This window comes from Prinia subflava, chromosome 4 (genome assembly GCF_021018805.1).
Source record: "Prinia subflava isolate CZ2003 ecotype Zambia chromosome 4, Cam_Psub_1.2, whole genome shotgun sequence".
NCBI classification, from domain to species: Eukaryota; Metazoa; Chordata; class Aves; order Passeriformes; family Cisticolidae; genus Prinia; species Prinia subflava.
The window spans coordinates 39971321-39991345 of NC_086250.1; the positions used below are offsets into that span (position 1 = coordinate 39971321).

General features: G+C 39.2%; 1 protein-coding gene across 6 annotated transcripts in view; it reads left to right on the top strand.

The window, feature by feature from the left end:
• Positions 1-20025, top strand: part of GRIP1 (glutamate receptor interacting protein 1) — a 317097-nt gene that overhangs the window by 272528 nt on the left and 24544 nt on the right. For 3 of the 6 annotated variants that reach the window (XM_063396516.1, XM_063396518.1, XM_063396514.1), the window contains 6 exons: positions 2205-2360; positions 7343-7529; positions 8846-8991; positions 10025-10105; positions 17491-17560; positions 17850-17995. In XM_063396516.1, the coding sequence (XP_063252586.1) occupies positions 2205-2360; positions 7343-7529; positions 8846-8991; positions 10025-10105; positions 17491-17560; positions 17850-17995 (786 nt within the window). Of the gene's footprint in view, positions 1-1386; positions 1543-2204; positions 2361-7342; positions 7530-8845; positions 8992-10024; positions 10106-17490; positions 17561-17849; positions 17996-20025 lie in introns of all 6 variants that reach the window. The other 3 variants (XM_063396520.1, XM_063396515.1, XM_063396517.1) reach the window with 3 other exon arrangements.

Genomic DNA, 20025 nt, shown 5'->3' on the forward strand with positions numbered 1-20025 from the left:
CTAAATGTCCAAGGTTTTGGGCTCCCATTAAAGGCCAGCATGGAGACAGACAAGTCTGCAGCCGTTATAGGTACAGCAGGTAGCAGAGGGACACAGGTCATACAGCTCATGGGACAAAGACAGCAAACTCTGTGTTCTAGAAACAGATTTAGAAACAGATTTAGATTAGATGTTAGGAAGAAATTCTTCACTGTGAGGGTGGTGAGGCACTGGGACAAGTTGCCCAGAGAAGTTTTTGCTGCCTCATCCCTGGAAGTATTCAGTGCCAGGTTGGGTGGGGCTCTGAGCCACCTGGTCTAGTGAAGGTGTCCCTTTCCGTGGCAGAAGGGTTCAAACAAGATGATCTTTAAGGTCCCTCCAAACCTAAACCATTCCATGATTCTGTAGTATGGGTGAATCCCTTGGTGTTTTAAGACAAAAAAATCCAGTGACTACTTCCCAGTTTGAACTGTGCCTTTATGGTTCAGCAAGGATACAGACATGCTGAATTTAATGATGAATATACTGTATTCAATCAAGGGAGATTTCAGTCCCTTTCCTTTAAGATTTGACAGCTGAAATGCATCCTGTTCTCTTAGGAAATATCAGTCTTCACTTTCAGCACATCCCAGATTCCACATATGTAGAACCCACAATTAAATAATCGAATACGGTCTCAAATTTCATCCAGTGAAGGAACATTTTAAAGTTTCGAAGATCAAGTGAGAAAAACAAAACACAAAGCAAAAACATAAAATTGCACATGCAGCTAATCAATAAGACCTCTTTTCTTTATTAACCAGGTTTCAGGATAGAGTTTTCCTGCTGCTGGCATTGGGAAGTCATTTACTGCACAGAATAGCAGAATGCCAGCAATAGATTGTGGCAAAATTAAAATGTCAATACAGTAAATTGAAATGGCAGGAAAGCATCTCCATTCTAGGCAGAGCCATGTAAAGTATCTGGTTGGTTTTTTTAAAATAGATTAATGCAAGCAGAGAGTTATTAACCTTCAGTTAGTGGTCATATGTAGTGTCTTAGTATTTTCTGAGAAAGTTTGCAGTCTTAGCCCCTAAGCCAGAGGGAGATTAGAAATTGATCCAGTAATCATCATTTTTAAAATAAATACAAAAAAGCTCAATCAGAAGCATTTTTTCTGAGAAAAAAAAATTATTTCTGCTCCTCAAGTTAGAATCCCCTGATAAAAAGCCAAGACCAGGTTTTATATATATATATATATATATATATATATATTTTTTTTTTTTAATTCTCAATTTAATTTCAATTTTTTTTTTATTTCACTTCTGGTTTGTGTTTTTTTCTTGTTTTGTTTGTCGGATTCAGTTACTTTTCCCTCCTCTCTGGTCCTTTTGTTTTCTGATTTCCATCCTCCCCTCATGCGGGCAGTGAAGGTTGAAAGCAGCGACAGGCAGCCTACCTGGGATTCGTGTGCCAACAGCCACAGCAGCCTGCTCACCTGCCACCATTGTAACACCCACCACCCTGACCATTGCAGGATGCCAGCCCTGAAATTCCAGAAAGCACCTCCTCAAAAAAGCCTTCGTAATGGTCCACACTTTTTCCTGCTGACATACTCTCTTCTCCTCCTCCTCCCTCCCTTCTTTCACTCATACTTTTCCCATTTCAGGCTCTAAAACCTTTTCAGTTTTACAGATGTAACACTTTTTCATAACCATGCCAAGGTTATTTCTGACATATTACACCTTTTCCTCTCTGTAACAAAGCAGCCTTTGTAGACAGGGAAAGGCTTGAAAATTCTGAATGAATCAGCTCTTCTTCTATGTATGAGTAGACCATTGGATTGGAGAAGTGTATATAAAGCTTTGTCAGAAATTACCTACTACAAAAATGCATTTCTAAAATGATTAAAATAGATATATTGATGTCCATTCATTTGGAGATATGTGTGGAAAAGTTTAATTTTACATGCTTTGCTTGAAGTAAGTTGTATGCTATGAATATACCTTTTGTGTTTACATTCTCTCTGCTATCTTCCAGCAAGTGTTGTCATGAAATGCTGGCTTTATTTTTCCTGGGGTCACGTGTGTGGTTCAATGTCTTTGTTACTGGAAATGCACAAACCATTCCTGTACCTCATACATAGCCTATACATACAATGTTTGGTTCACTGATGAGTTACAGGCATGTGCCACACTCTTCTGTGAAGACTGAATGCTGTATGCCAAGTGTTTGATTTCTTACAGCAGCTCTGGTGTCTTCATCCTTCTCTCCTACCTCCATGAGTGCATACAGCCTGAGTTCCCTCAACATGGGGACCTTACCTCGCAGCCTCTACTCCACCAGCCCACGGGGGACAATGATGAGGCGGAGGATGAAAAAGAAGGACTTCAAAAGCTCCTGTAGGTGGTAACAGCATTTGCTCAAAAATGTGCAGTGAATGGGTGGAGGAGGGGGAAGATGCCGAAAAAAAAAAATGTTGCACAGTATCTTAATTAATATACATAAATTCTAGACAGAAGAGAGAGTTTCTGGTAGATGTAGGGAAATATAATATTTGTCCAGTGGTAAAATGAGATGAGATGAGATGAGATGAGCATAACTATCTCATCTGAAATTTATAAAGGAATGTTTTCTTCAGACAGTGCTGGAAGAGTTTGTTACAGTGTTACTGAAGTGATTTTCAAATTCCCTTTTCAAATCTTCCCATGCCCATTAGGGAATAGAATTCATAGCTGAATAGTCAAAAATAGATTGCTGGTGAGCTCAACCAGCTGTCACATTAGGGAAAGCAGAGCTTGCCATGGCACCTCCTAGGTATTTCTAATGTTTATATCTACACCATGACCTGTAGAGTTATTTTGGTGAGGGAGAGCAACAAGCAAAGACTAAATAGCCTCATTTGACCACTCTCTGGGATTGAAGGCATGGATTGCCTATGAGTCAGTCATTTCCCTAGCCAGAGTAGATATGTGCAGGCTGTTCCACTTCAAATATTGATGAGCATTCACTGGGCTGGAAAGAGTGTGGCTGTGTCAGTGCATTTTTTCCCAGACTCCATGCAAGTGCCACCTCTCTTTTGGCTTGTCCATCTTTGTGCAATGCACAGCAGCTCAGTTCCTCCAGAGCAGGGAGGTGAGAACTACCCTGTAAATCATTTGCTCTAGATAACGATGCTCAGAAGCTCACTCTGAAAGAACTGAGCTGCTGCACATTACAGCACTGCTGCTGTGTTTTAAAGATTCCCCACGGTCATAGTAAACCAGAGCAAACCAGCAGCTTCCAAGGCCAGTCACTATGGAATTGTGAGAAAACATGAGAGAGGAGCTGAGGTTTTGCTTTCTTGCAGTTTTTGTTGCTTGCTTGTTCTTATTTCTTCTGTAAAGCACATAATTTTGCATAGCATTTGCCTGTAAGTGCATTTTTTATTTTTAATCCAATCAGCCATTTTTCACAGCTCATCTATTGACATGTTAGCTTCTAATGCATTCTTTTGGGTCACGAGGGGATGCTGTGTCTGTCATGCTATGGTATCAGTAGAGGTCCAGCTCTTACATATTCTCCTCTGCACATGAGAAACAGTAATAGTGTTACACTAGTAGTAATTGTTTTGAATAGTAAAATCAATGCAAAAAATAGTTCATCAGTTGTGCTATGTTTTAGCTGTTCAACAGAGGATGAAATCCTCAAAGCTAATCCTGTTATGGCTCTTGGACACAGCTGTAACTTGTGTTAAATTTTTCAGATATTTTTCCCTCAAGGCAGCCTTGTCTGTGTTATCTTGCAAAGGCTCACAACGAGGCCAGTGATGTGGCATTTAAGTGTGACAGTCACATAAGCACTGCAGCCCACCTAAAATCTTCTTCGAGTCAGAAGGCCCTGGGGATGACAAGCTGCTATGAGTAAACAGATCTCTAGATAGGTGAAGTTAGCACGAGGCTTAGTTGTGCAGTAGGTTATTAGACTTTCGCATCGTGAGGTCTTGGTATAGAGCATTTCAAAATATGTGAAACTGGCCCCATCGCTGTGTGGTCAGTGCCTCATTACAGCCAGAGACTACAACAACCCTGAACCAGAACTGGCCTGGGAGGAATTGGCTGGCCAGCCACACTTGTTTGCTCTTTTTGTGAGTTTGCTTATCAGCCCATGCAGTGTTCCTTACTCTGTTAGTAGACCTATAGCCATACTTGTGACAGCAGTAACAGCCAACTTAAGAGACCCACACTGCTCTGAATGTCCTGCAACGGACCAGGATAGAGAATGTCCAGTCCTGTACCTTTCCACTAGCCTTTGACAAGACTTGGAAAACCTCTCCCTTTGTGGGACACTCATGAGAACCAGGTAGATTGACTGCTGTGCTTTTTGTGGAAAAATCAAGCACACTCTTGATTTTAGTGGGATTTTTTTTCTTTAATCCAGTTGGATCATTTGAGAGTTTTATTAAGGTAAATTTTAATAAATCTTTTAGAATGTGACTAGGGAATAAAAATATGTAGGTTGCATAATATTATGTGATTGTGGCATAATTCATGAAGATGAAGTGTGATGGCATGAGGCGTTACAAGACTTTTATGGTCCTGATTTAACAATCATTGCATTAGTTATGCAGGTCTTTCTGAATATGTGAGGCCATGACCTGCTGCAACAAGCTTTTGTTACACCACTTGTTTTCAGTTTTTATTCTTCCTCTGCTTTTTGTTTGTTTGTTTAAAGTGTGGGATTCATTGTGGAAACATTTAGATTATTGTTTCATTAAAGTTTAAATCCTGAAGTATTTTGTAATAGGTTCCTATTAGTAGTTGGAAGCAAAACATAATTTATACCAATTTACATTACTAGGGTTGCATATCTGGTAGAAATTGGAGACATGCATGAGTGCTCTTTTTCCAGCAGCTGTCAGGAGGAATTGCGAACATTTTTCAATTTCTTGTGGGTCAGAGTGGGACACTGGAGGCATAGTAATCCACATATGCACCTTGAAACACATCCTGCTCTGCTTCTCATATAAGTTCAGGCATAAAAGTAACAAGTACATAATCTTCAAGAACATTATTTACATAACAGCATACAGCAAACCAACCTCCTGGAATGTTGCTAAGACAAGAACTATACAAGAATGCTGGAATGTACCCCAACAATAGCGAAGCGTTGACTAGAACAACAAACACATTCATGTCCCCTTTTTAAATCAACAGCACTGCTTCCAAAAAATGTCAGTGTTTCTTGCTACAGTTACTGTTGAGTTACAAACCCCAACACCCTCTAAGTGATGGGTTTGGGTACCTGTGACATTTTACAGAGTCTTAGGAGACAGGTATTGTTACATGACTAGGAAAGGATGTTTTCATCTCTGAGGGGTTTTTGGGGTTTTTTTTTTGATTGGTTGGTTGGGGTTTTTTGTTTGTTTGTTTTCCTATTTCTCTTCCATTTTCTTTCGGAGTAGAAGGAGTTCCGAATTGTCATACTTAAGTGTCAACATCATCAAAATGTTTATCAGAGTAAGTTTTAAATCCCACAGATAGCGACCTGTTTTCCCAATGTGAATTAAAACTTCTAGTGTCCTAAGAGTTGAAATAAATTTTATGAGACATTTAGGTTCCTGGTAGGACGTTATAAAAAGACTAAGGAGGTTACAGAGTCAGCTAGATACCTGCTGTATGGGGGGAATAGAGGCATAAGTGATGGGAAGTAGAGATAAAGTTAACAAGTAATTGTTATATGACCTTTAAGAAAGGGAAAATGGAACTTTTCTGAGGTGCCCTAAATTAAGATGTTTCTAGAGGGTGTCTTAGGTGTTATGTTAATTTATTTGGTTTTGTTACATTTTAGCCTTTGCAGCAGTGAGGGCTGGAGAAACCTATTTTTCACATGCAGTAAATGCTAAAGCTGATGGAAGTTTCTAAGAACAGATTTTTAGTATTTGCATTTGTGTATAAGAATTTCTTATTGAGTGCAGATAAAAGAAACAGGAAGAAGGAAGCTGTAGAATATCTGCAATAATACATGATAATACAAAGGAATAATACATAATAATACAAAGGAAACTTAAAACAAGGTATGAGGAAGAATTCACAGTAATTTGGGAAGGATGGTTTTAGAGTGGGAAGGAGGTTTGCTGGGAGAAAACAGAAACTTGTGAGGTTTTAGGCAAGTGAAAATTTTGCAAAGAACTGTCATTGCCAACTGTGCCACATCAATCAGATTTATACTAACTGATAAGGAGCAAAAGTATGATGCTTGCAGCCCCATAGTGTGGGAAAATACTTATATAACCTCCGATGTCTTTGTACAGTTGTTCTAATATTATGTAGAATATCAAAATTTTTTCCTGCATCTAAGAGGAAAAAAAGAATGCACAGGTAAACTATCCCTCAAATAAACCATGAAATTTTACCTAATTCTTAACAGCTGCTGCAGGCAGAAAAGGATTTTGACGGAAATTAGAGTTAGAGAGGTAATGACATAGATTGATAACACAAAACCATTGCAAATCCTTGGCATTGGAGGGATTATCATTACTGAACAGGAATTGAAAAACTCCAGCTTTCTGTTTATGACATAATGAAAGACAATAGTTTGCCACTGGGCAAATTCAAACAATAAAACAATAGATACTTAGAGATCAAGGAAGCAATGGTGCAGTCTCCTCCTTTCATAGGTAATTGTATTGAATCTCAGTGTTGTTTTTGTCTTGATTTGTTCTGTACTGCAGCCTTTCAGAAAAAGTGTGAGTAAAGCAGAACAGAAGTAGCTGCCTGCATTTCTCATAGAAGGGTCTTCCAGTGGCTTTGAGAGACCCCACAAAACTTCTTTTCACACAATCCCTTGAGATATACTGATTGCCAAAACAGACTGGTTGGTTCAACTTCCTTACATTACCCAGTTAGCCCAACAAATTGCTGACTTGCAGTAAACATGTACAAGAGGAAGGCATCCTTACTCCTTGCAAGCGAGCCTGGTGCACGTGCTTTGTTGCTAACATCAGTGCATTGCTGTGAGATGTCCATAGAGGAATCTGCCTGAATAACAGCTGGGCTTGTGCCTCCAGTTGCCTTAGTTCCTGTTAAAGTTCTGCTTAGCCATGCCTCAAACCCAGTGCAAACAGAATTCAAGGATGTCTTGAGATTTTTGGAGTGGGGATATCAAACATGTTTATTTTACTCAAAACAAGAACAATCTTTTTGCATTCCAGCATACAACCAGATGTTTTCTGTTATCTTATATGCCATAACTGTTTATGCATAATTTATAAACTTCAGCCTAAGTTGAATTTGAAAGAGCCATTTCACTGACTAGATTTAGTGTAAAGATCAATTTTCTCAAAAAGCAATAGAACTTGTGCTGTGTATGAATGTCTTTCCTCCTGGTCTGCTCTGTTTTATAGTGTCTTTAGCCTCTAGCACTGTTGGTTTGGCTGGGCAGGTCGTGCACACAGAAACCACAGAGGTAGTGCTGACAGCTGACCCCATGGTGGGGTTTGGGATCCAGCTCCAGGGTAGCGTGTTCGCTACTGAGACCTTGTCCTCTCCACCCCTCATCTCCTACATCGAGGCTGACAGTCCGGCGGAAAGGTGAGGCTCTTCCTCTGACTGCTGAGTGCCTGTGGTGAGCGCTCCTCGGCCTTGGGCTGGTTTGTGATGAACTGCAGGGCCCTGCTCAGTGGGGTGGGGCAGGGAATACACTCTCTGTTCTGACAATGGTGTTTCACGCACTTGCTCAGCTATGAGAGAATGACAACCAACAGTGTTCTGACTATACAGGGTCCTCCACAAGGAGACTGGAAGCTATATTCATAAACAAACAAAAAAAAAAATCAAGTCAAACTAGTGATAATTGAGCATGCCAGGGAGAAGCTATACCCAGCTCTGTTCAGGTTTGGTACAGAATCAAATACCAGAATTTTCTCTTACTAATTATTTCAGTTACACTTTTATGCTTATATATGTATTTAATCATGTCATGAGAATGATAGCAGTTGCAGAGCCAAGCACCAGCTGCCATTTCACCTGCAGCCCAGGGTCAGAGGCACAGATGGTGTCAATGGGTGGGGTGGAAGCATGAAGACCCCTCTTCCTCAGTCCCAGCATCTAGAGGGCACAGCCCATAGTGGGAGTGCTTGATAGTGTCATGGTGCAAAGGGGCAGCAGCCTCTGTGCCTAGGTAGATTGTTGAGCTGCTATGCCACAATTATCCTTCAAGGTCTGGAGGAATGTGTTTGATCAGATGGCTTATATCAGAAGCTGTGTGGCCAGCTGGGCCGGAGCAGTGGTCGTGTCCCTGTACGCAGCACTGGTGAGGCCACCCCTCCAGTCCTGTGTTCAGTTCTGGGCCCCTCTTTATAGCAAAGACATTGAGGTGCTGGAGGGCATCCAGAGAAGGGCAGTGGAGCTGGTGAAGGGGCTGGGGAACAACTCTGACAAGGAGCAGCTGAGGGAGCTGGGGGTGTTCAGTCTGGAGGAAAGGAGGCTCCGGGGGAGCCTTATAGCTCCCCACAGCTGTCTGAAAACAGGATGTAGCCTGGTGGGGATTGGTCTCTTCTCCCAGATAACACACAACAGGACAAGAGGAAATGGCCTCAAGTTGTGCCAGGGGAGGCTTAGATTGGATATTAGGAAGCATTTCTTCAATGAAAAAGGTTGTCAAGGACTGGAACAGCCTTCCCAGGGAAGTAGATCAGACTCAATCACTAGGTAGGTATTCAAAATCACTAGGAGGTATTTAAAAGACATGTAAATGTGGCAATTCCACACAGAAAGGGTGGACTTGTCAGTGCTGGGTTAATGGCTCAGTGAGCTTAAAGCATTCTCCCAACCTAAATGATTCTGTGATACTGCTGGTTCTGGTAACATGCACATCTGATGATTGTTTTATATCATTTTGTAACAAGGTGTGGGGTGCTGCAAATAGGAGACAGAATAGTGTCAATAAATGGTGTCCCAACAGAAGACAGCACCTTTGATGAGGCCAATCAACTGCTCAGAGACTCCTCTATCACCAACAAGGTCACTTTGGAAATAGAATTTGATGTTGCAGGTATGAATGTCCTGTTACTCTGTCTTGCAAGAAAAATGAAGGAATAAATCCCAAGTACATTGCAATTGTCAGGCATCTGAGGTAGAGGTTTTCTTCTCACATCTACACCATTCAGCTTTCAAGTGACTTATTTGAAACGTGTTTTTTTGTACAGCTTACTCATTTCACACAGCCCTGCAGTCTACTTCAGAAAGCAAATAGAAATGACGGGTCCTGTAGTAAAATCTGGTGACTGTCTCTCCTCTGAGTTATTTCCAGACATTTTTCTGGCCTGAGATAGAAATGTTCTGCTCAACAGAGACAAATCCTCTACAGGCCAAATAATGAAATGTTTTGCAAGACAGAAAAGTATTAAAAAGGGTGGATAAACAAAAGAAAAACACCCTTTTGAGGTGTTTCACTTGCAGTATCTCTAAATAAAATAATAGAAGCTGAATTAATAAAGGCCAGAAGAATTATTATTTATTTTTCTGATGAATATTATTACTAATGGCATTCCTTTATTCTGTAATATGTTTAAGCATACATAATGTACCCACAAAATCACAAACTGTGTATATCAAGCAAGTGGTGCACGCATTATGTGTGTGCACCACTGAATTCCTTTTCTTCCCCCTAGATGTTAAGCCCATGGCAGTTACCTTAGTGGACAGTTAAAAATAAGTGTTAGTCCTGCAGCAACAAAGGTCGGAAATCCCTAAGATTCAATCTCCTGTCCTTATAATTAAAAGCTGTCTGCCAGCAGGAAAATTTTCACGTGTGCTTGCAGAACTTGCATACAAGCTAAAAACCTGCAGTCTCAGCTGGCTGCTGGCCCATGCAATCTCCACAAATTCAGTTAAACCTTAAAAAAAATTGAGTTACCGTGAAATTACCGCTAGAGTTATAAATCATACCTCCTTCATTTTAGCACCCATGTTTCATCCCTGCCTTGTGACTCTGATGTGATTTCATCAGCTTACATGTATAGTTCTATGCTCATGGAGTTGCTGCACCTTATAAATTATCTAACATTTTAAATATTTTTTAATAGAATCAGTTATACCGAGCAGTGGAACATTTCATGTGAAACTACCAAAGAAGCATAATGTGGAACTTGGCATCACCATAAGTTGTAAGTAAAAGTGCTTATTTTTCAGACCGTGTTTATGGGATAATCTAGAGATAATAGATCTTGTAGCTATGGACTCACGTTTCTTTTGGTATAAACTTCTTTTTGCTTTTTCTCTTTTGAAAGACTATTCTGTAACATATTTATACTCCTTTTCAAGTAGCTAACAAAGCCAGAAGTTTGCAAAATCTAATGTTTGACTTATTCCTTCATGCAGAGTACATATTTAACTCCTATTAAAGCTATTTATTAAAAATTATTAGAATGAAGTCCATGCAAAATATTTCCATAGCTGTGAAGTTTAAAGCAGAGTCTGTCATGGTCTCTCACAGGCTCTTGAACAGAACCCCACCGAACACAGGGGTTTCACAGACATGAGGATCCACATACTTAGGGTTATTTTCTGCTTCAGAACCCAGATACATCCTCAGTCTCTAGAACTTATGGGCAGTCCTGAATGTGTGGGTCACAGCAAAATCCCCTTTCACGTGGGACTGCGGAGATTGCTGAAGATCACAAGGGCCTGCATCAGTCTGTTTCTCAAAAAGTATTTGTTGCTATGGTTTGAAATTAAAAGTGTTCCTACACTTATTTTGTGTGGAGACAGTAAAACAATGTGTTAGAACTGGATTTTGGCCAGGTAAACTGCAGCGTACTGAGTTCAGCTCTTGACAGAAGGAAAAACAATCCACATCAAAGTTAATGGCCTTGACACTGCAGAATGTGGTGTCATCAGAATTAACATTCTTTTATGGCTGTGGCCTCTCTTAGGCTATTAGTCTTTCTTTGCAGCTATTCATGTGTCTCGGGGGAAGGTTGTGCTTTGACCTGTATTGTTGAAGCTTTTACCAGCACAGTGTAATGCGGTTAATCAAAAGTACAGCAAGGATCTCAGTGCTAAGGATTGCATCTGAGGAACAAATGAGAGACACTGCAGGCCTGTTTGCTTGTTTTGCACTCTGGAATGGGTAATGTTAGACTCTGTAAGATGTGATGTGATGCTTGAAGCAAAGTCATTGGTCTACGTGTATCTGTGCAAATGAAAATATTGAGAAATGAGAAAACCTGGAGTGAGGCTGTTCTATTTAAATGTTATTCTTAGGATTGATAAAGGTTTGTAAAGTTATTGAAAAAATGCAATCTTCCTAGTAATCTGATTTGTGTTATTTTTTGGACTGCAGACATCTACTTTTTTTTTTTTGTCTGTAGGAATAAACTTTTAATGGAAAGTTAATGTTCTTGAAATTTAGTATTTAGCACTCCTCTTCCAAACTTTGCATGTCTTACTGATCTGGAATTTAATTCCAAATATTAGTGCTTTATATAATCAGAATAACATGTCTTAGCTCTGCTCTTGTGAATATACTGCAGTATCTTTAATATATAAGTTAAATTATCTGTTATATATAATAATCTCATTAATAGAATTTAATGCATATTAAATTTATCTAGGATTAATAATTTACATGGTTTTAAATGGTTTATATTAATAACTGGCAGAAGTCTTGAATTGCAAGCATTTCATGCTTGCTTTTCAGTGTTTTGCTCTGTTTTACCTAATTAACTCCTAAATAAGGCAGTATGATTTGAAGAATATAAGCATTTTATATTCATTTTGTCAAATTTCTGTCAGGATACTTTAGCACATTAGCATGCCATTTATTACTGATATTTTTAGAAATCTTCATGATTTCTTTTAAGAAACAAATACTAAGAGGAACTTAGTATGAGTTGGTATGTCTTAAGCTGGGGGGATGGAGATGATGAGATTTATTCACTTGTGGGCTTGAACTCTTAAAAGTGCTACAGACCTGTTTCATCCTCTTCCTTCTCACGTTAGTGGAGTTAATGGTGAATGAGAAAGTGCTATTAAAACATTACAGAGAAACACCTTTCTTACTTTGCATATCCCCCATTTAGTTTGGGATTTGTAGGAGAAAGTCAGGAAATTATCTAATCTGACAGACAAGACACATTTTTTGCTGGACGGGAAATGCAACTTCACTTTGGACTGACATGTGAACATATGTCTATTTTTAAGTCCAGGAGTTCTTCTAGGTCAATTGTTAGGAGTCAGAGATCCTAGAAGAGGAATTTATTTCTCTTTCTTGGAATTGTTTTCCTTGGTAATGAGCACCAAGAGTGCTGTGCTGGAGTTACAACCAGAAGCTTTAATGAAGGCATGTCTGAGGTGACACTAAAGACAATTAAGCTAATTCATGGTCTTTGAAACACAAGACTTGTAATAGGAGAAGAGACTTTCCTTAGTTTCTGATTTATTAATGCAAGAGAAAAATAAGAGAAGAAATGAAAAATCCCCTTAGATAGCATAACCCCTTAAAAGAGGACAGAAGAAAGTTTCATGAGCATCATTGTTAATGTTAATCCAGGGCTCTGAGTTTTGGATAGTTCAAGTCAGTTACCTCCCAGTATACTGGTCTTGCCCACTGCTGCCTTCATATACCCATTGCAGTCCTATCATCTGTCTAATTTTACCAATGACAGATACATACATACACTCAACCTTATTTCATGTTTTTCAAATACATGTGACTATATATTTAATGCCTTCACATATCACTAGTTTTACACCCAGTTACCTGATGAGAGCAAACAGAAGGTCTCCGTTCTTAAAATGATATCATCCAAATAAAGCACAGAAGTGTTCCTGTGCAAGTGATTTTGCTTTTATGACAGAATCCTTCCCTAAAAGAAGGAACACTCACAAGCAGTGCTAGTAGTACTCAAAGCTGTTTCAATTTATTTGCTATTGACATTGATTTTAGGTCATGTAATGAATATAGATTTTTCTTTTTAAAGACAAAAACCTTTTTTAAAGGTTTTTGAGGCAACTGGCTACTTTATCACAGACTAATTATTTTTTTGTCAAATACATTGAATGATGTCCAGTAAAATTACTTACTAGTAGATTCTGGTAATTGTAGTTAACAGCTTTTTTTTTTCCTTTCCTTTTCTTTTTTTCTTTCCTTTTCTTTTCTTCTTTCGTAAGATTCTGATATCCTTACTGGTAATGAACTGCAGCACTTTGCCTCATAAATAATCTTTCTGAACCTAATGGGACTACTCAAGGAATAAGAAGCGGCAAAGCTGGTAAGAATATCAGAATCTCACCCAAACTGTCATCAGTTTCTCTGAGTCACTTTGACTAGCAGCTATACTGTAGTCTGCTTTATTGTTTTTGTATTTCATCAGAAACAAGCTTTGTAAATATCTACAGATAACATTGACTATGAGAATTTATTTTCTAAAGCATGTTTCTGTGTATTATGTGATTTCACCTGCCAAGCTCTACTTAATTTTCAACCATTACAAGTTACTCTTTTCAAGACAGGAAAATATCAACAGATTTCTCAGCTGCTCCACATGAACCAATACTTAAGGAACAAAAGAGCTGCATCAGTGTAATTTTAAAAAGCTCCTTTGTCTATTTATTATTAATCACATTATTCTTAAAAATTGTCTAGTTGCTGTAAGCCAGCATTGTGGATAAATGGACTGACTTTGTATAAAAAGTATTTTTCCATCACATGAGCGTTTTTCCTTTGCTTGTTCAGTTTGTTCAGAGCTTGCTCAACCTCCAACATTTGAAGCCAGGCTGAGAGTAGTGAGTTTCGTCTGGGTGGTGGATGAGATGTCTACCCCAAAATCTGTTGAAGTCACTTCGTAGGGGGGGTTTGTTTGAGTTAGCAGTGAAATAAGAAAGGAGCATTTTTTGAGGGTTTTTTTAAACATAATGGAACAGCTGATACACAGAACTGGCAACACTTTATTGAACTTACTTTCAAAGTGGCCGGGAAAGTGTCGGTAGAATAGGGTAGAGACCTGGGATGGAGACCTAGGATCATTGAGTAATTGAAAGAGAAAGAACAAACAACTTGCTTAAGAGCAGCTGTTTAGCTGCAACACTAAATTTAGTACCTGTGCAACTTTATGCACTTTTCAGTCCACTTGCAGTTGTTCATAGACTCTAAGGTCTCTACAGAAGCTGAACATTAGGTAGACTAATTGCTGAAACAGGGAGGAGAAAAGATAAGATCTTCATTGGACAAGCAGAATGGGACAAGGAGAGGAAATGAGTGGAAAGCTGTACAGCTATGATCAGGATTAGGGGCAGCTGGGACTTGAACAAGAAGGCTGGACATGGGTGAGTGGCAAGGTGCTTCGTTTTTTAATGGCCTCTTAAAACCAGGAATAATTCTGAAGTGGAGACTTGAAGCTGTACAGTGTCACTTCAAGCTTGCATTAATTGATGTGGATATATTAACTGGTCAAATACTGCTTTCCCACTGGAACCCTGGTTTCTCTGCTCTCTGGGGAGAGATGAAATAGTGATGTGTAACAAAGGAGATGGAGGCTGCGTAGTGAATGAGATGGAGGATTTCAGAAAGACAAAGGAGGCGATCTCATGGTCAAGGTGGTTTAATGCTACCCTGGAGAAATTAGGGTGGCTTTCCTTTTCTCTGCAAAAGACTTGTGCTGAGACAAGTCATTCTGGGAGTGGGGCTGGAGATTTTGCACAAGTGGCTGCTTGATTTTATGCAGAAACACTGAGATCATGGGGTTGCATTCACAGAACTGCTACTCATCTGCAGGTGTTGCTGAAAATGCCAGCAGTTGTATTTCGGACATAGAAGCTGTTATCTACAAACTATTGTGAGCTATAAAGCATGGATATCTCAAATTGCTCACTGAAAACTTTGACTGAAATTTTCCTGTTTTCTTTCCTTATCTGTAGAATCAGGATAATAGCACTCAGTCTTCTTGCTGGAGACAGCATCTGTTCACCAGTGTTTGGGAGGCAATCTTAGGCAATGGTAATGTGCAAGAGGGTATGAAAGTTCAGGAGGAAATTAGTGATTTTATCTCTGCAACACAACTTGAATTTCTTGTAGGAAGTGTACCATGACCATTGAACAATAACAAAACAAAGTGTGGTGTATCTGCTTCTCAGTGGGGGGGGGATTCATTTCACCCAGAGCTGTTTGGTGCCTACAAAAGGCTTTCATTCTCCAGACCAAATAATAGCCATGGGGAACTGTCAAAATACTGCTGGTTCACACTTCCTCAGTTTGAAACTGTGATAACTTTGTGTGCAGCATCATACTCTTTGCATCCACATACTTTGTACTTTGTGGCTCTGCTCTTTGAGCTGTACTCTTTCCCTCATTTTGGTTCCTCCTCTCTTCTTTTTACAACAGTAATGGACTGTTTTCTTAAGTTCTGGTAATTTTGTAAGACAGTTTCATAAAAAGTATTTCAAGACTCAAACCCTAGTCTGCATTGGGTAGCATGTAACCTCAGAGTACGGCAACTCAGAGGGTAAAAACATAGAATTAAAACATCACTAGAGTGATACTCTAAAATTTTCACAAGATGCTAATTGATCCAAAGGATTCAAGTAAATTATGGAATTGTAATATATTTGACCCATGACATGAAAGTATGAGAAACAAGCTATGAAAATTACATATCTTGCCAAAAGTTAATTACTGTTCTCTAAATTGCAACAAAATCATTTCCTGAAAGCATGATGTTTTAGACAAATTTCTAAAAAATTCTTCAAAATCCTTGTATGTCTGTCTTCTGGACTTTGGAGACATTGCATTTGAAATATGACTCTTCAGCAGTTCTTGAACAGTTCCTTTTTACATTCAAAGATTGTCTCAGCCAGGGCAGCTAAGGTTAACAAGACCTGTTAGCATATTGTGTTGGAAATGTCATTATTAATTTACCATGTGGTTGCTGTATGTGAAGATCTGTCATTTTGCATCAAAGAGAAGATTCATGAGCTGCTAAAGTAACTGACATCAGGATTTTGTAGGTGATGCTCCAATATGGGCAACTTTTTGGGTGATTGTCAGTTCAGGCGTGGGAGCCTGATGGAAACATACCTTCTGTGAAAGAGTGCAGAGGGCTCAGTACACAGAGCAGAAATGGTGTGGGGCACTTGAGGAACCCTAAATGTGCAAAGCTAATTAGTGCTTTGAGGAGAGCTGAGAGCATTATGCCACATGGCAATGTTTTAATGTCAGCACACTCTTTGTTGACAGTCCCAAAAGTCAGTCTGTGTTCACCACGTGGAGCACCTCCTCTCAGAGCAGCTGTAGGTGATACTCTTCCCAAAGACAGACAGCATGTGCCACGCAGTTGTCTAACAATGTGAATTCATCATCCTCAAATTCTAAGCTGACTGCTTGCCATATCAGATCTTCAATGCAGTCTTCTGTCAGCAAAAGGATGAACCCTCCAAAACAATGCATTTGGTGAAGGCACTTCAAGAAACAGTCCTCTGGGGGAAGATAGTGATCACTGTTGTCTTCCTCTGGTATATTTAACTGCTTCCTAGGCAACTAGAGGTCAAGCAAAATCGCAGAGCAAATTTCCTGGCCAAGGGAAACTTGTCAAATACTTTTGCACAAGTTGGTAAAGAATTGCAGTGCCTGGCATTGAAGAGCAGAGCATATTTTTAACCTTGAGGGACAGATAGAAAAATTGGCCATTAATGTCAAATTCTTCCAAAAAGAGATAAGTGTGCTAGGAGAGGAGTGGTGGGAGTTTTACTGAACTGACTGATATTCAATGCTTCTAGATATCCCCAGTACAAAGCTGGGAAAAGTCCACAATTCTTAAGGCCCAGCAGCGGTACAGGAGGGCAGAGTTACTCATCGGAAGAGGCACAGGTTGCTCCAGAGGAAGCAGTGAGATACAGTGAAGCAAGCATCGGTGTGATGTGAGCTACACCTGTGCAAACATGGCAAGAGTGTGTCAGCCCAGTGGGGTGTGTGGCCACAGCCCACAGTGTCCCATTGACTGGGAAGTGGATTCCTCCTTCTCACCCAGGATGTGTTACCTTCCTACCTGAAGCACTGGATGAGACAGAAGTGGATGGAAAGAGTGTGGACTAGCCCACTCTAGATATTTTGCCAGAGCAGCTCTGTTGGTCAGGGATAGAGTATAACAGGATTTATTCTAGCAAAAAAATCATCATTAGTAGTTGCACTGAAAGATTGTAATGACAGGAAGTCTTCCTTATGTGTTACAACTACACAACATTTTATGATGGGTCACTGGAGCCGTACGATGATATTTTCACATGGTTCAGTCTTGGTCTAACCCAGAATTCAGACATATCAGGCTAAGTTCACTTTGTACCAGCCACCACAATTCTGAAACTTTCTGATTTTTGAAGAGTATTTAGTCTTGCCAATATGCTGCTGTTCATTTGTACCTGAAGTTCAGATAATTTAGGGCTTGGAGAGGAATGTGATACAAGTACAGAATGTGTATGAAGTATTGGTTTATGGTCCAGATAAGTCCATCTGCATATCTAGAAACAAAACCAAATGTCTATATATTCTTTATTACAGCTCCATCAAGTAGAAAACCAGGGGACCCTCTGGTTATTTCTGATATCAAGAAAGGAAGTGTTGCTCACAGGTAAGACATTAGAGCTCCCAATAAAAATATGTTTATGTGTGTAACCAGCTAAATTCAAGTTAAACAGAGCTTGTAAGAGACTGTGCGCTTTATATTTTTAATAAAAACTTCTGTGAAAAATTAGAAAATAGAAGGCATAATAAGAAATAATTAGCCTAAAAATCAATCTTGTTTCTATAATCATATCATATTTGTTTCTATAATCATATCTCATTGACTGAGATATCATATCACCTTTTAGGATACCTTTCTTTTAATGCTTCATGTAAGCTTGTTTGCTTGTTTTCAGAACTGGGACACTCGAACTGGGTGACAAGTTACTGGCAATAGATAACATTCGACTTGACAACTGCTCAATGGAAGATGCTGTCCAGATCCTTCAGCACTGTGAGGACCTTGTAAAGTTAAAGATCCGCAAAGATGAAGATAATTCCGGTATTAGCAATGACTATTGCAGATTCGTGTGTATTTTCAGGATTTCTAGAGCATAGAGGAATTCTTTTAATTTTTAGTGAAATGTTTTTTCTAAACATGTCTGTCTTACGCTAATGATAATCAGAAAATGTCACCTGAGAAGAATTTTAATGGTATAGAAATGTTGAATTTTCTCACTGACTATATTGCTTACAGGAGCTGCACTGCAGAATTAGGTCTTCAGTTCCCTGAAAAGACAATTGGTCCTCAGGTGCAGCCGTATAAAGTCAGTCTGTTTCTTACTAGAGTATTGGGATTTTCTCTGCTTTTAAGATTGGAATCACAGTTAGCAGAGCATGGATCCCTAGGCTTCAGTTCTCCAGCAAAGGGGTGTAGTGCAGGCTTTGTCCATAAACTTAAAAATTTGACTTTGGTACAACTGTTCACATGCTCAAAGGTAAGTAGAACTTTACACACTGTGCTGTATATCTGATGGAGGAGCTGTGTCTGATCAGCCCAGTGGAATAATGGACCTGCCATCATTTTCTACACCTACACCTGTTAATAGTCTCGTGTCTTCCCCACTGTGGATTCCGTAAGAGCAGAATTTCTACCTGGAGATGATAAAGTGAGTTCTGTTATGCACTGTAGTGCAAAGGAAGCAAGGTAGTTATAACTACTGTTACTGCTGGTTTTTATATAACAGAGTTACACAAAAGCATGAACTGGAGATTCACTTCTCTTCAGCTCTATACAATCTCACAGCAATCAGGCACAACCTGCCACATTGTATTATTTGAAATTAAGTGCAACTGTTACAGTGATGATTAGATTGCATTAGAAGACTCTTTTCCTTTTTCTTCCTCCCTCCTAATTGATTTTGAAAGCAAACAAAGTATCTTCTCAGTATTTTAATACAAAGCAAAGGCAGCTGCATTTAGTACCTTGTGCAAATTGTTGCTGTAATTGAAATGTGGATTTCAGTCTCCACCCATAGAAAATACGATCTTTGCTCTCTTAAGTATTGCACACCATGGCATCTGGTACAGATTTTAGTCTCCGTGGGATTCTTATACCACACTTTTCTTTTACACACTCACATTGCTTGTTTTATAGTTTTATAGCTAAATGATATATCTATATCACAACACAACTACAGTGTTTTATCCAGACATGATTAGTGTAACTGAACAAATTCAAGTGTAACTGGACAGCTACTCAGAAACCTACTGAAAAAAATTATTTATACAAATTGTTCTTGTAAGAGTTGACTAAGTGTCAAAGCGTAAATGAAAGTATTTATAGCAGATTTCAGGTACTTTGAAATTCAAAATGAGTGAGTGTCTCCAGAAATGCTAAAGAAAAAATATTTAGGAAACAGTGGCATAACAGGAGCAAAGGTGTAACAAAAAGTTTATCTCAGTTAAAATAATTGTTTGTGCATTTGCCATTAATTTACTTATGAAAGTTTTTTTTCTCACAAAGGAAGAAATGTGCTGCTCAAACTCAACAGAGGAAAGTAATAAATTTCCTGAGAAAATAAAAGCCTGATGCTAATTGATGAGTAGGCATGAAACACTCCAGAACGTTTTGTAAAACAGAGAATAAGACTGAGATTTAAACTTCTTTTTATTTTTCACTGCACGCTTTTTTGGAAGATGAGGCAGGGAGTAGGGGTCTCAGAGCTGTGTTCCTCTGTGCCACCGTGCAGCTGAGGCCACAGCAGGATGATGCATGAGGCCAAGTGCTCCCAGATCCTGCTGCTCTTTTCCCCTGTCACTGTATTGGTCGGGTGTTATTCTGATGAGCAAGAGGCCAGTGGGCAGAGGCACTGCAGCACAGAGGATCTACTTTCATTAAACGTGGTTTCCAAGAATTACCCACAATTGCATCACAAGACAAGAAAGATGGAAATCTCCAAAACATTGGACCCATAACCATAGTACTTCAGTTATATCTTCTCCCCAGATGAAGGTGTGTTTCCAGCAATTTTTTTCTTTACTTTTCTTTTTGCCAGCTTCCCAAACTGAGGACAATTTTAAATCCTGATT